This window comes from Melopsittacus undulatus, chromosome 4, assembly GCF_012275295.1.
Source record: "Melopsittacus undulatus isolate bMelUnd1 chromosome 4, bMelUnd1.mat.Z, whole genome shotgun sequence".
Lineage (NCBI taxonomy): Eukaryota > Metazoa > Chordata > Aves > Psittaciformes > Psittaculidae > Melopsittacus > Melopsittacus undulatus.
Window position 1 is genome coordinate 46,948,932 of NC_047530.1, and position 21,826 is coordinate 46,970,757.

A 21,826-nucleotide genomic window follows, 5' to 3' on the forward strand; every position below is an offset into this window, starting at 1 on the left:
CCGACTGCCGCACTGCCAATCCCCGGCCCACGGGCCCCGGAGGCCTAGTACAGGCAGCTCCGCCCCCGCGGCTGGAGCGGAGGCGAGGCAATCACCCGCCGCTCCGCAGAGCCGTCCCTTCCCGCAGCCGGAAGCGTGTGTCGGAGCCGTACCCCGGAGCCAGGCGAGCCGCTCTAGGCGGTTCCGGTGGGCCGGCATGGAGGAGCGGAGGTACCGCTCGGCGTCCGGGGGACCCATCGCGCTGAGGGCTCGCCAGCACAGCGCCTCCTGCCGGGAGCTGGCGGTGCGCTGCCCCCGCCTGCAGCTCCGCTCGCTCAGCGCCGTCACCTCCGCCGTCTGGCTGGCGGCCTACGGGCTCTTCGTGCTCAGCCAGGTACCGACCGCTCCCCGGGCCGGGCTTGCCCCGTCCCGCCGCCTTTCGGACCTCTCTGCGGCTCAGGCCGCGCACCTGAGCCCGTGTCCCGCTGAAGTAGCTGGGGCATTCGAGAGGCTGGTGGCAGCGTGTGTCCCAGAGCCCGCCTGCCTGAAGGGAGCCACCCCGCCTCCGCCGAGCTGCTCATGGCAACGAGGGTAGCCAGAGCCGGTGGAAAGGTGATCTCTGCGTATGCGGGGACTCCTCTGTGCCTCGAAGTGGTAGATCGTGGTGAGCATGTGAAAAAGAGAGCTGTGCCAGCTGGAGTCTGAGGGCCCACAGGCTGTGCCCTGGTTGAATTTGGTGGCTTCTCAGATGCCTCTGTTGGTTTGTAGCCTCTGTCCAGACAGGGTAGATGTAGGTATGGGTATTAAGTGATGCCTGGCACATTCTTGTGAGTTCTGATGCCTACTTGGAGAGATGAGCCGTGGGAATCGGGGATAAAGGATATATTGAAGAAGGTGACTGTTAATTGCCAAAGGGATTTTTCTGCGTGACTGAGGGAGCACTGTGCTGTGTCATCTTGCCCATGTTTCACAGCTGGGGCAGTAAGACCTTGGCAGTGCAGATTTCAAAAGCTGCTGATAAATCCAAAAGCATTAGTTTAGATTCCTGATCTGTGGCCCATACTTGCAGAGAATGACCAGCTTGTTAGACTCAGACCAGTTACCTCTAGATTGAAGTCAGTAGCTTGACCAGAGAAGCTGCTCACTGTGACCAGCGCTATGACTGTTTCACTTCAGTTTTTTCAATACTCTTTCCCAAGGAATGAAAGCAGAGATTGCAGTGTGAGTCAGCTGGCAGGCTTCCGATACAGAAAGGTGGTTCACATTTCTCTGGTTGGAAGGGAAGCTGGGCTCAAGTTTTATCTGTTACAAGAATATATACCCCAGCCAGTAGTTACCACCCACTGCCCTCCTGTATGGTTTTACATGTGCTCATGTGGCTTGTATGCAAGTGACCGCAGTCCTTCCTTTCTGCCAGGAAAGTCTCTGTCTGTGGATTTCACTGTCTGTAATTCATGACTATTTTGTTTTCATTGACAGACTTTCAGAGAAGTCCTTTATCCTTGTGTTTGAATGGGGCCATGGCTTCTTTATCTCACATGGTGGTAGAGGCCCAGCTTGAGTGGTAGGGCCATGCAGTTCTTCTGGTCCTTTAGGAAGTACCAGTTCTAACTTTGATTTGTGGGTACGTGGCCTTGAGCTCTCTAAAAACGTGTCCCAGAAATAGGTTGTAGTTGCAGACCTTTAGCATTTATTATCACATCTTAAAATGACTCACTGTTGTCTGTAATTTCAGCAGTTCTATATTATTTTATGTAACAGTAGTCCCAAGACTGAGCATACACAAGATGTATGTCTTCAGATGAAGCACAGGAGAAGGCAAATGTTCTTCAGATTGATGTTTAAAGCAGGAAGAGAGATGAGGTTTGAACAAGTTTAGACTTGCAGTTCATAAGAAGAAAGCCGCTAGGGCAGTATTTTTTTCTAAGATTTTTGTTACCCTCTGAGCCTTCACCCTCAGTACTAGTTAGCATCTCACAGCCCTTCTCTGTCAGTGACATCATCTTTGTAGACACATGTGTCATACACTGTCGTGGATGTAACTAGCTGGTTTTGTTTGAGATTTCTGCACTAAATTTACAAGGCAGTAGAATTTGGTCACCATTTTCAGTTTCAGCTTTCTATTATTTCAGACTGTACTGTGAAGACTGATTTAAATCTTATTACACATGTATCAGCCAGCCAGGTGCATAAAAGGGCTCAATTTACCTTGTCACTGAAGCTTTGGTGTTATAATTTACTATTGCAATATTACTTCCTCTAAAGCTGTGTTAATTGTGATACCAGAGCTCTGTCTTTGCTTGGCTTATGTTACAGAATAGTATGGTGCTTTCTGCTGCTATTTTCATCACACTGATTGGCCTGATCATATACCTGCATTTTGTGAAAATTGACCAGGAATCCCTGTTGGTCATCGGCTCACTCGGCATTCAGGTGACTTCATCCTATGCATCAGGGAAGGAGAGCACAACCTTCATTGAGATGAGTCGTGTGAAGGATGTGGTTATAAATGAAGCTATCCATATGGTAATCATACACAGTTTTTCTTCATGTGTATCTGTGGACACACATCCAGTGTATTTTCATGAGCATGATTAACCAGAACAGTGAAACACAGCACTACCCATAGCTTTACTGACCTGAAGCTTTGCTTCAGATTTCTCATTTGGTTCTCTTATCTGTTCTCTCACCCTTTAAAGAGAACTGAGGTCAAACAAATAACCTCAAAAAGTCAAATCCATCCCTTAGATAATGCCACTGACACTGAGCTAGTAGTTTTAGTTCTTTGTGTTATACTGCTTTTACAAATCCTGGTGCCAAACTCCACAAGTCGTCAAGATGGAGATAAGATAGACAACACAGGAGATTATTTTCCTGTTGCTGGGGTTTTCTGCGAAGCTCCTGTAGAAAAGCAAACTTTACCCTTCCAGCGTGTGTGTTGTTTTCAGGTTAAACATTTAATAGGAAAGAACACAGGTACAATTTTTGTTTATTGATTGAAGGGAGGAAAGGTATAGATACAAACCTGTAGACTTGACTGTGGCCTGGGTTGATTTGCCTTCAGTGCACGGAGTTGAAACACATCTTTCTGTGATAACACCAGGCACTTTGATAACATCTTTAAACTCCAGTGACTTTGTCTTTTTTGTCCTGTAGCAAAAAGTTATCTACTACTTGTGCATCCTCCTCCAGGACCCTGGAGATCCTCAGGGAGTGTCTGAGGTTGTGCCACTTTTTCAGGTGAGTTTGGCTGAATGGTGCAGAAATCCAGATCTGTTTTCTGTGTGCACGCCTATTGAAGCTTATCTTTAATCCACTACAGGTAGCTGATTATGGTTGCCTTTCCCCACCTGGGCCTTCATGGTGGGTGGTGTTAGAAGTCTCATAGAACTTCATACCAGAATTTTTTTTGCATCTTCTCTCCATTTGGAGGGCAGAGAGTTGTGTCAGTCTGGACCCACCCACAAGCTTACATGAACTAGGAGTCTTTGGCTCACAGTTCAATATGTAGTCTTATGCTGAGTGTTACCACCATAACTATGACACTGTGCTGCAGTTGATTTTCTCTTGGCTTAGCATGCCAAAAGTGGTTATAAAACCTTATTGGCATTAGAATGACTGTCCCGTTTCGCCCATTGACAAAGATCACAGTACAAGCTTGTAAACAATTCGCTTAATGTATAATAACTTGTTTGATTTACCATTACCCTGTCTCCCCTTTCTCATATCCTGCTAACTTGTTCTGACTGTTCCGAATCCCATTTTTGGGATGGATTTTCTTTTAGCATGTACATACCTAACACGACAATGCCCTGATCCTGGAGTGGTGGTAAGTAGCACAGAGGTACCTCACATCTTGGACTGCTGAAGTTTATGGCCCTCTCTGTCCTTCACCTACTGCTGGTGGCTGTCATTTTGTGGTCCACATCCAGTTTATGACTAGATACAATTAGTCTCCAGCTAAATACTTACAGATATAAATAGACTATTACATTTATACTTGCTGCTAACTCAGTCCCACAATTGTAAAGATGTTTACTAACAGTAATATAAATTATTTCACATTTAGTCAAGGGGGAAAAATGGACTTGCTGGAAACCAGCAAGTAATGAACTCCAGAGAGCTGCAATCAGGAAGCTGGTTTTAGTTATACATGCGCCTTTCCAGCTTCAGAGAGACTACCTGGCATTTGTGTAGTTTCTCATTTCTTTATAGCTCAGTGCTGAACAGTTTTATTTTCATGGAAGTATCTTGGCATTGGTAGAGTTGACTCCACCAGCAGCAGAGGTACAGAACAAACTGTGTGAGTTTGCACTGGTAATTCTCACTTCAGTGTGCAAGTTAGTATGTTACTTAGTTTTGAAGGAGCAGTAATTAGTAACTTTACTGCATCTCCTTGACTGAGTTCCTCTAAGTAAATAAAATTTACCCTGTCACTGAGCCCAGGAGCACTTCTGTGCTGAACTGACCTATCGTTCTCTTAAGCAACACTTGCAAGGAGAGGTGTTTGATGGACTTTACACAGTACTGCTGTTTCGGGAGCTCAAAAGTCAGGGGATTATAGGGACTGTGGGACTGGGAAACTTTCACCTTCTTGCTGGTTTTAGTGTGGTCCAGGTTAGAAGTGATAGAAAATCATTATACTTTGACCACCATTGGTTGTTTGTGTGAAATGATATTTCTAGTTAACCTTCCAGTGTCCTTTTGACAGTACTAGCAGAGGCCAAGGGCCAGGTGTCTAAATTCGCTGTCCTTAAGGTAGATTTTTCAGGGTGAAGATCTTCTAGGAGGGTGGATTGATGTATGGAAATCTGCTGTTTAATAGGTCTAGAGGGAGTATGGCCCAATACATGGGTTGATGGGCTGGGAGGTGTGGATATTCTTCCATGCTGTTACTGTGAGCAGTGAGCTGTGCAAGGGGAGGATTTCTGGTTTGGTGACAGAGTCAGGCTAACTGCAGAATGGTGCTGCCTGTTTTGTCCTGACAGTTTCAGGGACAGGCATTTCCAGTCACAGAGCAAATGTGGCTTATGGAATGGCTTTGCATTGCTGTATCAGCAGTTCCACCGAATACCTCTTGGAGTTTGATGGATTATTTCTCAACAAACATGTAAAACAGAAATCTATTCTTTGACATTGACTTAATGTGAGAAAGCTAATCAGCTACAGATATCTTGCTGTTGCATTCTTTATGCATGCATACATATACATATTCTGATAGCTTTACGTCAGCCATCTCCACATTCCTTTCTCTGCCTGAGAGTCTCACTAGTTAAAGCTTTCTAGCTCTTTTACAGCCAGTTCAGAGCCTGATTCTTTGTTGTGTCACTTAAATTCTAGAGCTCCAAGCCACGTCTGGACTGCTTGATAGAAGTGTACAAAAGTTGTCAAGAAATCCTGGAGCAGAGGAAGACAACTCCACCATCAAATGGAATAAAATAGTAAAAATAATTTAAAACATCAAGGCAGCAAACTTGGAGCAGGACTCAGAGAAATACATGGAAAAGTAACCACAAAACTGCCCTGTGGCTTTTTATATTTACATGAGTGGTGCATAAGTACAGTGACGTTAAGGCCAAAGGCCTGCAGACTCACAGAATTGTTACAGAAGATGGCAGCTCAGCACAGGAACAAACCTTGAAATCCTCTGCTCTGAAAACAGGTGATCAGAACTTTTTAGACTCATACAGAAGCATTTTTTTCTTGCCTCTCCAGGAAAGAGTTATGGGGAAATAAGGCAAAGGGAGGCAAGAATATGTGTCAGATGTTTAGTCTTTTGTGGATCTGAAAATTATGCTTAAATAATAATTTAACCCTTGCCATACTACCAAAAATGGGCTTTTTTGTTTGTTTCTATTTAACCCTTTGTTTGAAAAAAGCATGTACCACTCTAAATACCAAAATTGATGTTTGGGCTGGGATAGTAACTTCCTGATCCACAGGAGAATTTCAGAAACCCCCCCCCCAGAAAATTAAAATATGCTGTTGCACTATATTATGTTTAATGAAATAAACATAGGAGGGCAGACTTTGCTCTCTAGGGATTTGCTTGAAAGAGTCCCATGGGATGGGGCTCTGGAGGCAAGAGGGGTCAAACAAAGCTGATCATAGTCAAGGATCACCACCTGTAAGCTCAAGGACAGTCCATCCTCCTGAGCAGGAAGTCAAACAGAAATTCCAGGAAGCCTGCAAGGATGAACAGGTTGCTCCTGCTGAAACTCCGGACACAAAAAGGCACCATACAGAAGCTTGGAAGCTTCTTCCCTGGTGGAAGCAGGGACAGATAACAGATAACCTTGGAGGAATACAGCAACACTGCCCATGATGCAGTTAGGAAAGCCAAAGCCCATCTGGATTTGAATCTGAGGGATGTCAAAGGCAACAAGATGGACTTCTCTAAGTACAGAAGTAGACCCATTGCTGAATGGGGCAGGGGTATGGTGACACAGGACATGGAACAGAAGTGGCATTAAAAGCACCACATCAATTGCTCTGAGAATATGAGGAAAATGCATTGGTGAAAATAATGGTAATGACTATGTGAATGAAGTTTCATTGGTCTGTGCTCTCACAGGGGTAAGGTTGGGAAATTCTTTGTTGATGAGCTGAAAGTTACTGTCATCTTTAGCTGGGAGTTTCCTATTTTTTTTCATGACTCCTTACTAATGTAGCTGAGAATTGAAATTTCAAAACAAGAGCTAAACCAGCACATTGGCAGGAGTCTGGTGTCATGCTTAATTTGCAGACAGTGCTGTACTATGCTTGTCTACATCCGCTGTAATTAAACTGTGCCACATTCTGTCATGCAATGTGGGAGAGAGAAGGTTATTTTTTCTTCCTCACGGTACCATGAAGCTTGCAAGACACAGGTTAGCTCATGGCACAGGAAGCATCCTGGTGATCCAAGTGAAAGGCAGCAGCTTCAGGGTGTGCCACTGGCTTTGAGGTAACGTTGTCTAGGTTACTTCATTTTTTATGGTTTTCTTTCTCATAAATACGTCAAATGTTCGGGTTTGGCCAGATTTTTAATTCCAGTGCCACCGTAATGTACGTTGGTAGGTCTCTCTGGACTTAGTGGAGCTGCACCCTGATGCAAACTGTGTTTGGTTGCAAGTCCAGGCAGAACTGCAAAGGAAGGGTGCTGGGGCAAGGGCAGAAATCAGCCATTAACAGAGGCAGCAGGCCTTGGGAGTGTGACTGTGTAAAGGGCTGTGTGGTACACCTGAGCTGCATATGGCTCAGAACATGGTTTGATCAGGTTGTTCTGCTTCAGGATGACGAGACATGGTCAAGGCCCTTGATGGCAGCAGGCAAGTATGCTTGCAGTATGGCAGCAGGAAGATTCACTGAGCCATAGGGAGAACATGTTAGAAACAAATTATGTCTCAGCAAAGTGGTCAGAGTTTTGGGCTCAAGTGTGTTGGGAACATTGACTATACTGTAAAAGTCCCATGAAGTCCTGAGAATGTGGACTGCAGAAATGACCAAGTAGCTATGTACAGGAGGAAGCCTGAAGATTTTAGATATCTTGTGAAGAAGTGACCATCTTGTGCCCATGGGAGTGCGCTTTAGTTATCCGAAACAAGAGTAAGACTAGAGCAGGTTTCCATCAGGTATGAGCCTGGATACCAGACACAATCGCTATCCATTTTTGTTTACATTGAGCCTGTTTTGGGTTTTAAAGTCGTTTCTTCATTCTGAGAATAATACAGTTGAATTCATGATAACTGCATTTTATTAAGGACAAATGGAAATCTCACAGTATCTCCCAGCCTTTTACATACACACAGCAGTTAGGAAAACAAAGACTTTTGTCATCTCATTCTACGCTGCAGCAACAGTCATTGCCAGAAGCATTGATTAAAATCAAAATAGTTTTCTCTACCAAAGAATCATACAAAATAGATATCTATAGAGGACTGGTTAGTTGAAATCAGTTGAGCTATAAATCATAGAATAGTCAGGGCTGTATGTGCATCCATCTGAGTGGGGTAGTCCCTGAAAGACTCAAGTATTGGTGAAGAAAAGTTCTGTATGTCACACTTATCTATTTAAAGTGCATTTATGGCAGAGAATACTGAGCTTCATGACAGCTCTTGCTTATTCAACACTTTGTTGGCCCCTGTGCAAGTCTCTAAGGACAGTAGTGTTAGCACTGTAGGGCAAGTACAGCCTCTGAACTGTGAGCTGGAGACGTTTATGCCTTGAGCATCCCCAGCATTGATGGCAGCGCAGCTTATGTTGACCCCTCTGAACTGTGAGCTGGAAACATTTATGCCTTGAACATCCTCAGCACTGATGGCAGCGCAGCTTATGTTGACACAGCTTTGTTACTGGTGGGATACAAGCAGCAGGCTGCCAACAGACCTTCAGGTAGAGGAGAGGTTGTCAGGCACAGGTGACTGAGGGAGGAGGAATAATGCTCTCTGTATTCAAACTGATGTGTGTGTGCAGGAGAGAAAATATGTACACAGTCTATCAGGATATACAGTCACTTAAAAGTATCAAAGGGGAAAAAAAAGACTAAATACCTTCTCAACATTGTTTTTGGCTCAGAAAGCTTCTACCCTTTTCCAGATCTTCAAGGGATGCTCAAATTCATAACAAGTGGATACATGACAGTATGTGTAAAGTATGTGTAAATCAGGTTTGTGTTCATACAATCCTTTCTTGCCATATTGTTTCCAGAACCCACCATGGGGTGGTTTGGGTTTTTTTTGTGTGGGTTTGGTTTTGGTGGTTTTTTTTTTTATGTTACAAAGATGCTGATAAGGGATGGTTTAGAATTGCTTTTGTCTGTCCAACGTTCTTCTCTTTTAATTTGTAGCTTTGCACCCATCATAGGCATGAAATAAAATCTTCATGAAGTATCAGCCCTGCTATGTGCATTAGTTGGATGTTTCAAGGCAGGTACAAGGGAGTGAAAAAGCTGGTATGGTTGGTTGGTTCATTTGTGAATAGCTTTAGTTTGCTATTGCTGAATTCTTTCTAATGGTTGGATTCACACTGGTTTAATTTGGGAAAGTTGCCCATGAATGCACAATTACCATGAAGTTGCAAACATGTTCCTTTTGAAAGTGCAGTTATTTTAGAATGCTTATCAAAATAGCTGAACTCAAGCCAGGCAGATATAGATTTGTTTTCAAGAAGAATTGAAAAAAAAAGTCTTCAGGAAAGGCAGAAGAACAATACTTGAGTACACATTTGCTGACTACTTCCTCCTTGCTATGGTAGCATGAAGGAAGCAGGAGTTTGAAAGGAGCAGCTTCTGTCAAGTCAGAATGGCAGAGCTGATCTGGAAAGATCTGTTCCAGTTACTGAAAGACAGAAAAAGTACAAAATTTGCTTGCCTTGTCTTCCTTTGTCTTTGAGATGATGTGCAGTTTCAAACACTCTGAAATATCTATAGCAGTGATTACAGAAAAAGTCTCTGAAAATCCTTGTCTGATGGTGGAACATGTGACACATTGCAGCAGAGATCTAATGTTCATCTACTGTGTAGAACAGCATCAACTCCCAAAACGCATCAGTCCTATAGGAGATAGGGTATCGTCTGACAGTGTTCCAGTTCCAGTCAGTCTGAGTCCTCAACATGCAAAACCAGTAGCTTTCCACCTTTATTTAAAGTTGAAAAGAAATTCTTGAGTACCACTGGACTCTTACTTTATATCTCTACGTCAGGTCTAAAATTACCCTTGACTTGCATCATAATTATTGTCAGCTTAGTTCCTCTTCTCAACAGTGTCTTTGTTCTTTCTCTCTTTCTTTCTTTCTTCCTTTCACATCTGGAGCAAGGAATTGGAAAGTTTCTGTCCTCTAAAAGCTGAAAATGACAGTCATTAAAGTGCACAATTATGTGCTTGTAAGCAAAGCAGTAAGATCAGGAGACAGAAGAAGAATGGATGCAAGGAAGTGACAGGAGCACTGTGCAGGCAAACTACCTGAGGCATGGTATTTTGGATGGAGTGTGGCATGGAAAGGAAACTCCTGCACAGTCCCCTCATTCAGTATTTTTTTAAGAAGACACTCTCTCTACTCACACCAAGGAACTTTGTCTATTATTATGCAAAAAGAATTAGAGCCCACATTAAATTATTGGGTGTAACCAGCAAAATTGTAGCAGTCTGCTGTTTGGTACACAGCAGTGGGAAAGAACAAAACAGAAATCCAAACTAACAAAAGAGACCCAAAGTAATTTGGAATCAGCCCTCAGAGCAGGGTGGGCCCCTTGGTGTTTCGGGGCATGGAAGGAAGAAAGCACTTATTTTCAGTCTCGCAGAGCTTGTTGGCAGGCGTTTTGCTTCCGGAGGGCTGTGTAGAAGATAGGAATGAAGGTGTCGAGCAGCAGTTAATATAGCTGGCAATAAGAAGTGTTGCTTCAACAATCTAGGAAAACAGAGAATGATTAACTGTAAGTCAATTAGAGGTAAGACTGCCCTTTGATTTTTTTAGAACCTATTGACTGCATAACTTTTGCAAATGGCTTCCTCACATGCAATTATTTCATTTTGAAACAACAGTATGTCTAAGAATTAGGTAGAAAAAAATCTCCTGATTAAAGGTTCCAGCTTACAGGGACTTATTTGAATGCATATAGCTAGTATGGCAGCCACACGTACCAGTCCTCAGGGCTTACACAAATTGCCCAGCTGTGATGCTGCCATCTAGAAAGAACAGTACTGTTCATGTTGTAATTACCTTTGGAATTGCCATTGTGAAAAGCAGTTTTTCAGTGCTGTTTTTTCCAGAACACCTTTCTTTCGTTTGACTGACTACAATCATGAAGTCATCCCGACAGCCTCCAAAGGTCAGCACAGAGGAATATGAGTAAGAAACCTTCAAGTGCTGTAGACAACAGAAAGTTTGAAAGAGTCATAGTTCTGTAAAAGAAAAAATGGCCACCTTAAACTAACCTTTGCTACATCTTGCAAGAACACCAGATCTTCAGCAGCAATAGGCAGCACAAATAATGAGCTATAGGAAATAGCTGGTAGGGGAAGCTCAAGTGAGAACTGCATTTCTAGTTTTCTCCTAGCTTGCTCAATGCCTCCCTGCTTCAGAGCAACAGTCCTAACTTTCTTGTATCTCAGATGGTGTTAGTAAAGCACGCACCACTGAGATTTTGCAAGATGTCTGAGTGTGTTTACTGCTCATCAATGAGGCAGTTAGCTGTTCCATGAAACCCTACCTTGCACTGTAGCTGTAATTTTCCTCTGTTTATGTAGCGTCCAAACATAGTACTGACTTCCCTCATCTCTGACTTCTACAAATTAACTTCTGGATCCACTTGAAGTTAAAGACAAACTTTCAGTGACTTTAAGTGGACTCAAGGGACTGTTTTTCTGTGGGAGGCAAGTTATTTTGCTTCAGTGTTCCTCACCCATACCATAGTGTTATAATCCAGTATGCTGATACCATCTTCGTTCACAGCTATCCAGACTGGAGAGTCTTCTAATGAGGAAGGCAAAATAGGCTAGAGAGAAAGAAAATGAGTTTAGATATTTTTTTACCACCACACAAGTATGTTTCTGACATAAATCTTGGTGTTAATGATAAAGTGAAGATCAGAGAGAATCCCATAGGCTTACTGGTCTGACCTGGTTTAATTTTTAAGAGGATTTCTCTAAAAAATGGGAATAACTTTCAGATTTACATAGAATTTTGGGACTACTGGCACGAGGTGCAATGACAATGATGGCTTGAGATTAATTAAATTCCACCAGTGTAGTTAAAGCTGAAGCAAGTGCTAGGACAGAGCAACAAAACAGCAGTTTTGCTCTGCCCTGATTCTTACACTGCTTTCATCAGGCAGGCGGGCAGTGAAGCCTGTTGGTTTCTGTAATACCAGTACACCCGGTACCATCACATCAAAGCAGTCTTCTGTCTTACAGATTTTGACAAATATGCATCAATTTTCTGCTAAAAGATGAGCTATGTGCTATGGCCAATGCCACCAGTCTTCCCTGGGAAAGTGCTATTACTTGGGCTAAAGCTATAGTCTTTGCCATTCAGCTATTGAAAAGTTATAAAATATGTCAATCACCAGAAATATCAACATTAATTAAACTCTATGTGGAACTATTCTATATTCCAGTTCTTCTGTGGTAACCTCAAGGACAAGTAACACCTTCTGCTTTTACTCCTGACAGTGGAAATAAATGTCTTTTTTAAAACTTCGTGTATATTTATTCAAGAGGTCCCTTTCATCCTTAGACTTTATTCCATAATGATAGTGGCTTTGACTTCAAAGCAAGAGACATGTAACTATGAACAAGACTTATCTCAAGCTTTCAACACAGGAGGTTTCTGCTTGGTTGGGAAGACAGTTGATGCCCAAACAATTTTTCAGAGAGTCACTACGTACTAAAACATCAGTTCAGGCAAGGGCATTAGGTACAGATCCTTAGCCTGTGATGGGCTGAGGGATGGAACAAGCTACTGGGAGAAGCATGCCTTCCAGCTGTCCTTAGCTCTCCTGCTGATGCCTGTGGGCTGGCAGCGTACCCAATACATGCTTGGTTTTCTTTCTGCAACAGGACATTAGCAGTGCTTGACTAGTGTGGCAAGGAAAGCCACACTAGTGCTCTGTGTCAAGTAGAGAACAGGACTGAAAGTACCCATTCTCCTTTTAGCTAGCATCAGCTGCTGGGTGTGGTTTATAGGGGACTCTTCACTTCCACTCCCCTAGTGGTATGTAAATAGTATTTTTTAAACTATCACTGCAGCCTTGATGACTAGGGAAATTCCAGCTTTGGCAAGGTTTATAAGGAGAGCTAGTACTCTGTATAATGATCAACTGATGCAGTCAGGGAACCTTCAGTATTTATTTACTGAATACTAGCAAATCCTAGTGTTTAGAATATATTTCTCTTTCTAAAGTGGCACCTTCTTTCTGGTATGTGGTACCAGACCTGCTCATTCAGAACACAGTATTGTTATTTTTTTTCTCCTTCCAGAAGTAGAAGCACTTTTAACTGTTGTAAACAGATATCACAGATACAGCTCTGCTCAGTTCACTCTCAGGAACAGAAAAAAGCATGTTCCAGTTACCTTAGCAGCAAATATTTTGGTTCCAAAGAAAGGCCATTTCCGGGCCACTGTCAAATAAATTCGAATGCATTCTGGTGGAGAGCATCCCTGCAGCACCATCCACTTTGTTGCCAACTTGTCAGCCAATTGCCTTACAGAAGCCAAGACACATGATAGCATTATTTACTAATGTCTTCCAAGGAAAGGTGAGTCAAACATAATAGTTGATAAATGTACCTCTTATTCCAAAAAGGCCATTCTACACAGCACTAAGGACAGGGCTTTTAGCACTGACAGTTATGAGGGTTGCACAACCTCAGTTTATTTTAGCATTTTCTCTACTTCCATCATTATTTTACTACAAGTATACTGTAATACCCAGGAATCCAAGTCACATATGGATTGCTCACTGGTGTATATATTAAAGAACTGTAGCTACAAACACTCAGGCAGCTGTTATAGTAAAATCCTGTACAGATTACCTTCACATTCAATTATACTCTCACTTTAACATCCTATCTTGTCTGTAGTATGCTCTACGTGGAGTGGCAATATATTAATGCAGTCTTGATTTGGCTCAATAGGGATGGTTTGGCAGCTATCTTGCTACATACAAATGGAATTGCTTCCAAGAGGAGGGAATCATGTTAGTTCCACCACTGCATCCCTAAGTAGTTTTGGATCTGTAAGATGACTGTTTTCTCTCTTTAAAACAGTTAGCTGAGATCCATGGCAGCATCTGAATTATGTACTTGAGTACTGGAGGTCTTTTCATTGTGTGTGAGAATTCCCAAGACAGAACATCAAAAAGCCCAGCCAGAGTATGTTCTACCAGAATTACTGCATGGCCTGAAGCAGCCCATATGTGCTGGCTTTGTGGCTGGTTGCAAATGTTAGGCATCTGGATTCAACTGATACTTGGGGGAAGGGTAAAACAAAAATTCAGAAACAGAATTCATCTTACGCTTAGGATAGGGTTTGTTGGAACTGAGATGCCCAACTTCGGAGTGAAAGGCTTAAACTTCTTGTCTAAGGGAAAATTAGTTGGTGATTAGGCTCTTTTTATAACAGTTAACTGCTATTTTCTTTTAAAGGAACCTTTTCCTGACACTTGGTGGTTTTCTTTAAATTTCTATATCAAATAATCTTCATAGGGTTCCTTCAAACTTCTTAAAGACAGAATTTTGCAAATAAAATTTGTTTTCAGTGCAAAGTATAGAAGAACCAACAGTTTACCTGAGCTGTTCCGAAGTAATGTTTTGCTTGTAGCGTTTGGGGTAGAACTTATCTAAGACCTGGTGGAGAAGGTGCTGCATTTTCGACTGTGATGTTCCCCCAGGACTTGAAGACCCTGGTCGATCCAAGTCGCCATATTCCACCTAAGACAATGTTATAGTTTATAGTGTAACAGAACTATGGGGGCCGGGAGCACAGGAGGGGGCAGTGCAGTAGAACATTCCATGAATTCCCATACTGATAACTCTTGTGTCTATTAGTCATGCCAAAAGACACCACTAGCCTGGGGAATTTTGTCTACAGCATTTACCAGAGTAAATGTATACAACAGAGCAACTACTGAGACATGACTGCCCAGGGAATTCTTTACTGATCTAAGACAATAAAGCAAGATCTTGTTTCAGCTACTTACTGTAGGGAGACACTTCTGTATAACTGCTAAACTTTTGGGGTTATTTTCAATTGGCCAATTAGAACAACAGTGTATTTGTAGTTTGGACAACATTCTCAGTTTCTTCATCTTAATTTACACTGTTTTAATAAATGCCACAACCAGTTTCAGCAAAGTAGGAAACTATTATCCTGCTTATCATGCCCACAACCCATACTGTGTTTTTTATCTGATGAAGTGCTAACGCAAGCCTGGAGATCTAATGGAGGATCCTACACAATGCTCTAAGAGGCAATGTAACAAGAAAAAATTTTACTATTAATAGAATTTTAGTAGTGATACCATTTCCATATGTCTACTAAGGCACTACTAATTGGAGCAGTACTGGGGATACTCCAGCCTCACTGATTCTTTTTCAATATTTGTCTTCAGAAAGAAAGGAGAGACACTCCTATAGCACATTTCTCTACAGCAAGAGGTGTTCTAGCAACATATGTATGCAGGTATAATGTGTTTGGCATGGTACCTCTCAGACTATGTTTGGTAAAAAAAAACCCCAAAACAACAAACACTTTTGATGTAAAAGATAGCTGCTTAGTCAAAGACATTCAGTGCACAGCTGAAGTTCCTGGAGGACAAAAGAGAGGATTTCTGCCCATAACCATACTCACCTGAGCCATCAGAGCTACCATTTCCAGAGCTAATTCCTTATTAACAGGAAACCTTCCATTGGCTATTTCATTGCTGACTTGGAAGGCCAGCAGCAACCGCTCACGGTCTGTCTCACCTTTGGCCTGGCTCCGAAAATATAGCCTAAAATATAGAGAGGATTGTGAAGATAGAAAGATATTGTGAACTGAAAGTAGACATGGAAACTTCAATCAACGTGAGTAAAAATAAGACCGGAGTGATTTTTTTTGCCCTCTTTCTCCAGAGTAAACTTTGGGTATTTCAGGGGTACTGGAACAGAGATTTGGAAGCTGAGGTGCTTCCCTAATGAACAAGATCTGGGCAAGGAGACTCAAACATGCTTTCTATCTTTAGAAGCCATTTGAATTCTGTAAGCCAATCACTTCAAGATAGGGAAGGCTTATTAAACACAGGTAAATTGGTGTTGATTCATCCCCTTCAAGCATAGACAGGCAATATTTAAAATATGGTCTTCTCTGCTTATCACAGAATACAGAGCTACCTCTGCTTTACATGTATAAACTTCTACATAGAGGTCTTGTAGACTTGTAATTTTTACCAGCTTTGGTTTGACCACTTACACCGCTATTCTTATTTTAAAAAGTCTTCAGTTTGCTTCAGCAGGAAGAAGATGACCCAATTAGCAGCCTTTATTTCAAAAAATGAAGAATCATTCTTGTAAGTGAAAGCTTCCAACTGTTTTTATTCCCTTCACACTTGCAATTGTTTGACCCAGTATAGCAAGAAGACTAGTGGAGATTGAAGACACCAACCTGGGGAATGCTTCTCAGAACCTCACGCATGCCTATTTACAGGCCACATCATCTAATTCAAGTACCAGTTTAAAGCTGCATCTTTCTATTCCACAATACTACATATACTCCACAATATACTACTATATATATTCCACAATATAACACAATATAATCATTCCAGTTGGTCAGTTTGTTTTCATTTTAAGACTGACACCACCATTAGGACCATATTGACCTTACACATGTCTCCTCAGAGTCCCTGGTGTTAGAACAGCCCAACCTTGGAAAGACCTTATTAAAACATCCTTGTGTCCAGTCTAGGCATGTTCCAGTCCAACAAAATACCACAAAGTTTCATCCCTGAAACAAATACTGCCTTCTAGGCCAAAAGCAATTAACTTCTGCTTCCACCTCTGTTATACCAAAGGTGACAGAAATCTCTTTCCACCATTACAGTCAACAAGATCTTCATACGTTGTCCTGGGTTCAGCAGTAGCAGTCATTTTTCTCCTTCTTAGTAGCTGGTGCAGTGCTGTGTTTTTGACTTTCAGCCTGGGAGCAGCACTGATAACATCAATGTTTTTAGTTGTTGCTCAGTAATGTTTACTCTGACCAAGGACTTTTTGAGTCTCATGCTCTGCCAGGGAGGAGGGGAAGCCAGGAGGAAGCAGAGACAGGACACCTAACCCAACCCAGCCAAATAGGTATTCCAAACCACAGCACATCATGCCCAGTATATAAACTGGGGGCAGTTACTTGGAAGGGTTAGATCACTGCTCGGGTCGGGCTGGGTATCAGTCAAGAGGTGGTGAGCAGTTGTATTCTCTTCCCTTGTTATTTCCTTTATCATTATTATTATTGGTGGTGGCAGTAGTGGGTTTGTATTATACCTTAGTTACTGGACTGTTCTTATCTCAGCCTGTGGGAGTTATATTATTTTGGGAGTGGGGAGGAGGAAAGGTGGGGAGTGAGCGAGTGGCTGCGTTGTTCTGGGTTGCCAGCTGGGCTTAAACCATGACATATATTCAATACAGAACTTTATCTCTTTTTGATTTTTGGGTGGTCTTTGTTTCACCTGAAAAGAGAATTCACATGCAGAAAGCCATTTCTTGTTCTTGTATACAGTTCTCCATTCACTACAATTCAGAATTCATGTCTGTGTTAGAAACTATGAACTTGTTCCAATTTTTGGTTTAGATCTTTGTCCCGTACTTCCCTTCTGTACCATCTCTCATCACCTAACTTGTAACATTCCTTTCTTTATAAAGTCTGGGCACTGCTACTACATGTCTCTTCTACAGCTCAAGCTATTAAGAGTATTGTTCTTATATCTTTTTCATCTTTGTGATTCTTCACTGAATTGCAAGTTTCAGCATATTTGTTGTCACTGGTGATTTTTCCCTCAGGTCTCTCCTCCTCTCACCTAACACACATTATTTAATTACACTTTAGGATCTAGGCAAATTAAATTGTGCCAAGTATGTCTTATTGTGCTACAGCTACTTGTTAACTATTTTAAGTCTCTTCTGCTATTGCAAAGTGGCTTTGGTTTTACTTTCAGGCCACATGCCTTCTTTCATACATGTACTACACACAAAAGTCATCACATCTCATGTAGGATTTGAACCCATCTTAACTAAAATAGTTTTGGTACTAACAGTACTATAAATTACTGGACATATACAGAGATATATGCAGTCTAGAAATGTTTGATTAACAACAGTAGTGAGGACAACCAACAAAGCACAGTACCTGTTCTTATAGGTCAACTTCACAATTCTTGTGCCACCTTCATATTTCCCGGGATGCAATTCTTTTAAAGCTTGTTCCCATTTAGAAATGACATCACAGATCTTTAAATAAAATATTATGGAGAAAGGAGAGATAAACTGAGGTGAAATGTATAGTCAAGGTTTGAGGGGAAAGTACGTAAAAAAGGTGTTGTGGAACACAGTAGATAAACAAACAGACTGGATCAGTATAAACAACCAAAAGTGACAAGCAATTCCTTTTTCCGTTACACAGTATGTAATAATTAAAACATTCCAATTGAAAACTCCAGCTCTAATCTGCAGGGAACCACGTGTAAATGAATTCTGGTCTCATAGCAATCCCGTGGTTATGTCTATGTTAGCATGCAGCAAACCCCAGGAGGAGATCTGCACGGTGAAACACCTAAGACTCTATGCCGGAGTGTATGAGTTTCAAAGTGTTTTCCTTTGGAATAGTATCAGTCTGACAAAATGGCCTGAAAGCTTCCTATGTTGGATCACATCTTCCAGTTCATGCTTCATGTGAAAAGAATCCATTTCATGCTTTCTGAAGTTGCTCCTTGATGTGAATCAAATCATGGTTAACAGGAATGATTGGTAGGTTTGCTTCAGAGTGTCCCCCTGAGCCAAACTAAAGGACTAATGTATCTTCTGCATAGCAACTGCTGACATGCATGGCTAAACCAAACACCTTTGGATGTGAATGCCCAAACTTTGGGAACATTTGGTCCTAGATTCCAACTTTGTAACTCAGATATATTTTTAGTAATAGCATGGTTGATTTCTTTGGTTTCATTCAGCTCCTACTGATTATTCCATTCCTTTTACATGTTGCCTAATAAAGGCCTCAACTTCTCTTTTGATAGCATCTCGATATAAGGAATGTTAACATAATAAGCCACATGAAATATATAATCAGATAAGCTAATCCTCTCTTAAGAAGCTACTGAGGTTGCCTTTGCAAGTAAATAATAACCAGTTAATATCCTGTAAAAGGGATGCCTTTGATAATCTCAACTCCTTCATTTACTCTAAATCTACTCTCTCCAAACAGTTGTTCAGCTACCAGAAAAGCTCCAGATTATCTGATCTGTATCAGGCCATGAAAGAGAAATATATTATTTGGCACCCCCTGTGGTAGTGTCCTCTTCCAACCATCTAATTAAAAGTTACTGGTATCTTCTCCCTCTGTTGCCCAATGTGAAATTTTGTACTGGGTAAAACGATGTTCCTCACCAGGTATCAGGGACTCTTCAAAGTTGTCAGTTTGAATGTGACAACAAACATTATCCGTATGACACCCGTATGACAAATCATTCTCCCAGATTTGTTCCAAAATCTGATGTGTTTCATTCCTGGCTAGCCTGCTCACTTAAGGCAGTCATCTGTCCACAGTGTGGGTAAAAATCTCCATATGAAAGACAGATGTTAATTCTCTATCTGCTTTCCTTTTCTCTTGATGTGAGCCACTCCTCTGTTTTTTTAAAGTGAAGGCTTAATCAGTAAAGAGCTTTCTTCCCTAAGTACACCCATTGACAATGAAAGCTTTATTTATCCCGAGATAGCAAGGAGATACTTCATAAATACAACATATGGGATCCATATAGACATGCCAAGAGACTCACAGCCTAACATAAATTTGTCTCAATTAGGAGTGTCACATTTGATGTTAGTTGTAATATCTGGCCATGTTAGCTAGCTCAGTTATGTTTTAATTTTGTAGTCAAGACAAATGAAAACTTGTATTTGTGCTAAAATCTGACTTTTCAAAAAATGACTAATTTATCACCTACTAAACAGAATATACTTCATCTTAACTAGTATATCAGACTAGACATATAATTACAGAATCACAGAATCATTTAGGTTGGAAAAGACCTTTAAGATCATTGAGTCCAAGTGTTAACTGAGTACTGCCAAGTCCACCACTAAACCATGTCCCTAAGCACCACATCTACATATCTTTTAAATACCTCCAGGAATGGTGACTCAACCACTTCCCTAGACAGCCTGTTCCAATGCTTAACAACACTTTCACTGAAAAATTTTTTTCCTAATATCCAGACTAAACCTCCTCTGTTGAAACTTGAGGTCATATCCTCTTGTCCTATCACTTGTTACTTGGGAAAAGAGACCAACACCCATCTCACTACAACCTCCTTTCAGGTAGTTATAAGTAAGCACTTAAGGTCTCCCTTGAGCCTCCTCTTCTTCAGGCTAAACAACCCCAGTTCCTCCAACTCTCCCATGTAGAACTTGTGCTGTATGTAAACCGTTCACCAGCTTTATCGCCCTCTTCTGGACGTGCTCCAGCACCTCAATGCATTTCTCGCGGTGAAGGGCCCAGAACTGACCTCAGTATTTGAGGTGCCGCCTCACCAGGGCTGAGTACAGGGGGATGATCACTGCCCTGGCCCTGCTGGCCAGAGTTTCTGATACAGGCCAGGATGATGCTGTTGGCCTTCTTGGCTGCCTGGACACAAGTGGCTCCTGTTCAACCAGCTGTCAAACAGTACCTCTCCCCCCCTCCCCGATATTTTTCTGCCAGGCAGCTCTCTAGCCACTCTTCCCCAAGCCTGTAGCATTGCATGGGTTGCTGTGGCTTAAGTGCATAATTAATATCTCATCTTTGAACACTAATCTAGATAGACAATACCAAAGTGTATTTGCTCATGCTGCATTAAGAAAAATGTATTAGCCATTTAGCAGCTCTTCAAAGATGTATGCAGGATGTAGCAGAGGGGAAAAAAAATTACCTTCATGTTACCCTGCAGACAATGTTCCAAATTTCTGCCAGAAGGATCATCTGTGAACAGAGAAAATCCCATGTGGGATGGTTTCCTCATTCCTGTCTCCTGGTTCAGTCGCTGGATGAATTCATCAACTGTTGAGGAACCATCAAAACCTACAACCTGCAATGAAAGAGGAGTCGGTTGATGATAGCTTTCAAGAAACATGACATTGATGGATATCACAACTACTGAAGCCTGGTTTCCTACAGAATGGTGTCTGAGGATTGACTGTCAGCTCCAGTGACAGCACTTGCATATTGTCTCCTCTCACATTGCATTCTTTCTCATACTGTGAAACTCGTGACATCTCTCCCTTTTCCCCAGCTACCTCTTCTTTCTATGACCTGTAAAGCTGAGGCTGGATTCCCTTCATTTTCTCAGGAAAAAAATGGCTAAAATGGCAAGAAGGAAAAATAGCATCTATCTCCCAACATCTGATACATGCAACACCACAGTGCCACCCGCATGAAGGAGGCAGGTTATGATACAGGCCTCTAGTGCCCAGAAGAAAGGCAGCTGTGGTGGCTCACCTGGTAGGTTCCGTTCATGAAGTGCACTGGGATGCTGAAGGGGAGTGAGTGGTGGTAGGGATTTCTCAGCAGGATGGACACGATCTCCATCCGGGAGGGTTTGGCTTCCCGCTCACCAGTCTGCACAGTGCGGTCTACTGATCTCTGGCAGTAGATGGCATACTTGCCTATTTCACTCCTAGGTGAAGATGTGGAAAAAAGCCACAAACATGCTTTAAATGCCATGTCCTCTTCCATTTCCCATGCCATGACAAAGCATTCTTCCCTCAGGCTTTTGCTCAAGCAAAGATACATCTCTATGCAGACATCCTCATTCATCTCAACAGACTAACAGTTCAAGTGAAAAGCTACAAAACAAACCCCAACTCCAAGGATCTGTAAAATTAAGGTAGACAGTGGACTCCCTAGGAAGTGCAAGAGCATTCCCTGCTCCTGGATGGACTGGACATAGTATAGGAATACCCTCTTCTGTACCCTGTTGCCATCATAGTATCCATTAAACCAAGATCAGTTTACCCTCCAACTCGTCATCATACCAGCAGAACTTAGTTACTATCATGTTAAGTCCTGGTAAGTATTAATAATAAGTTGTAATGCATTGGTCTCACAGGATATAAATTGTGTTTATCAACTTACATAGTTATAAAAATTC

General features: G+C 42.0%; 2 protein-coding genes across 3 annotated transcripts in view; one reads left to right on the top strand and one right to left on the bottom strand.

Moving 5' to 3' along the window:
* Positions 1-8,852, top strand: PIGH (phosphatidylinositol glycan anchor biosynthesis class H). 2 transcript variants are annotated; one of them, XM_034061850.1, is made up of 4 exons: positions 1-373; positions 2,377-2,505; positions 3,136-3,219; positions 5,320-8,852. In XM_034061850.1, the coding sequence occupies exons 1-4, from the start codon at positions 197-199 to the stop codon at positions 5,419-5,421; spliced, it is 492 nt and encodes a 163-aa protein (XP_033917741.1). In that variant the 5' UTR covers positions 1-196; the 3' UTR covers positions 5,422-8,852. The 2 variants fall into 2 exon arrangements, with proteins under 2 accessions (XP_033917741.1, XP_033917740.1); XM_034061849.1 differs by having other exon boundaries at positions 4-373; positions 2,296-2,505.
* PLEKHH1 (pleckstrin homology, MyTH4 and FERM domain containing H1) overlaps positions 8,806-21,826 on the bottom strand; it is a 46,064-nt gene continuing 33,043 nt past the window's right edge. The window contains exons 20-28 of the mRNA XM_031049062.2: positions 21,175-21,352; positions 20,609-20,764; positions 17,833-17,933; positions 15,307-15,448; positions 14,245-14,387; positions 13,030-13,159; positions 11,366-11,452; positions 10,678-10,824; positions 8,806-10,365 (exon numbers count right to left, since the gene is read on the bottom strand). Of these exons, the coding sequence (XP_030904922.1) occupies positions 10,189-10,365; positions 10,678-10,824; positions 11,366-11,452; positions 13,030-13,159; positions 14,245-14,387; positions 15,307-15,448; positions 17,833-17,933; positions 20,609-20,764; positions 21,175-21,352 (1,261 nt within the window). The 3' untranslated portion in view covers positions 8,806-10,188. The remainder of the gene's footprint in view (positions 10,366-10,677; positions 10,825-11,365; positions 11,453-13,029; positions 13,160-14,244; positions 14,388-15,306; positions 15,449-17,832; positions 17,934-20,608; positions 20,765-21,174; positions 21,353-21,826) is intronic.

What these genes read in the sequence shown, in the direction of transcription:
- PIGH (XM_034061849.1), top strand. Translation starts at nt 197, where the DNA reads ATGGAGGAGCGGAGGTACCGCTCGGCGTCCGGGGGACCCATCGCGCTG. An exon ending in GGCTCTTCGTGCTCAGCCAG is followed by an intron (nt 374 to 2,295) that starts GTACCGACCGCT and finishes CTTATGTTACAG; the next exon opens with AATAGTATGGTGCTTTCTGC. An exon ending in AGGTTGTGCCACTTTTTCAG is followed by an intron (nt 3,220 to 5,319) that starts GTGAGTTTGGCT and finishes CTTAAATTCTAG; the next exon opens with AGCTCCAAGCCACGTCTGGA.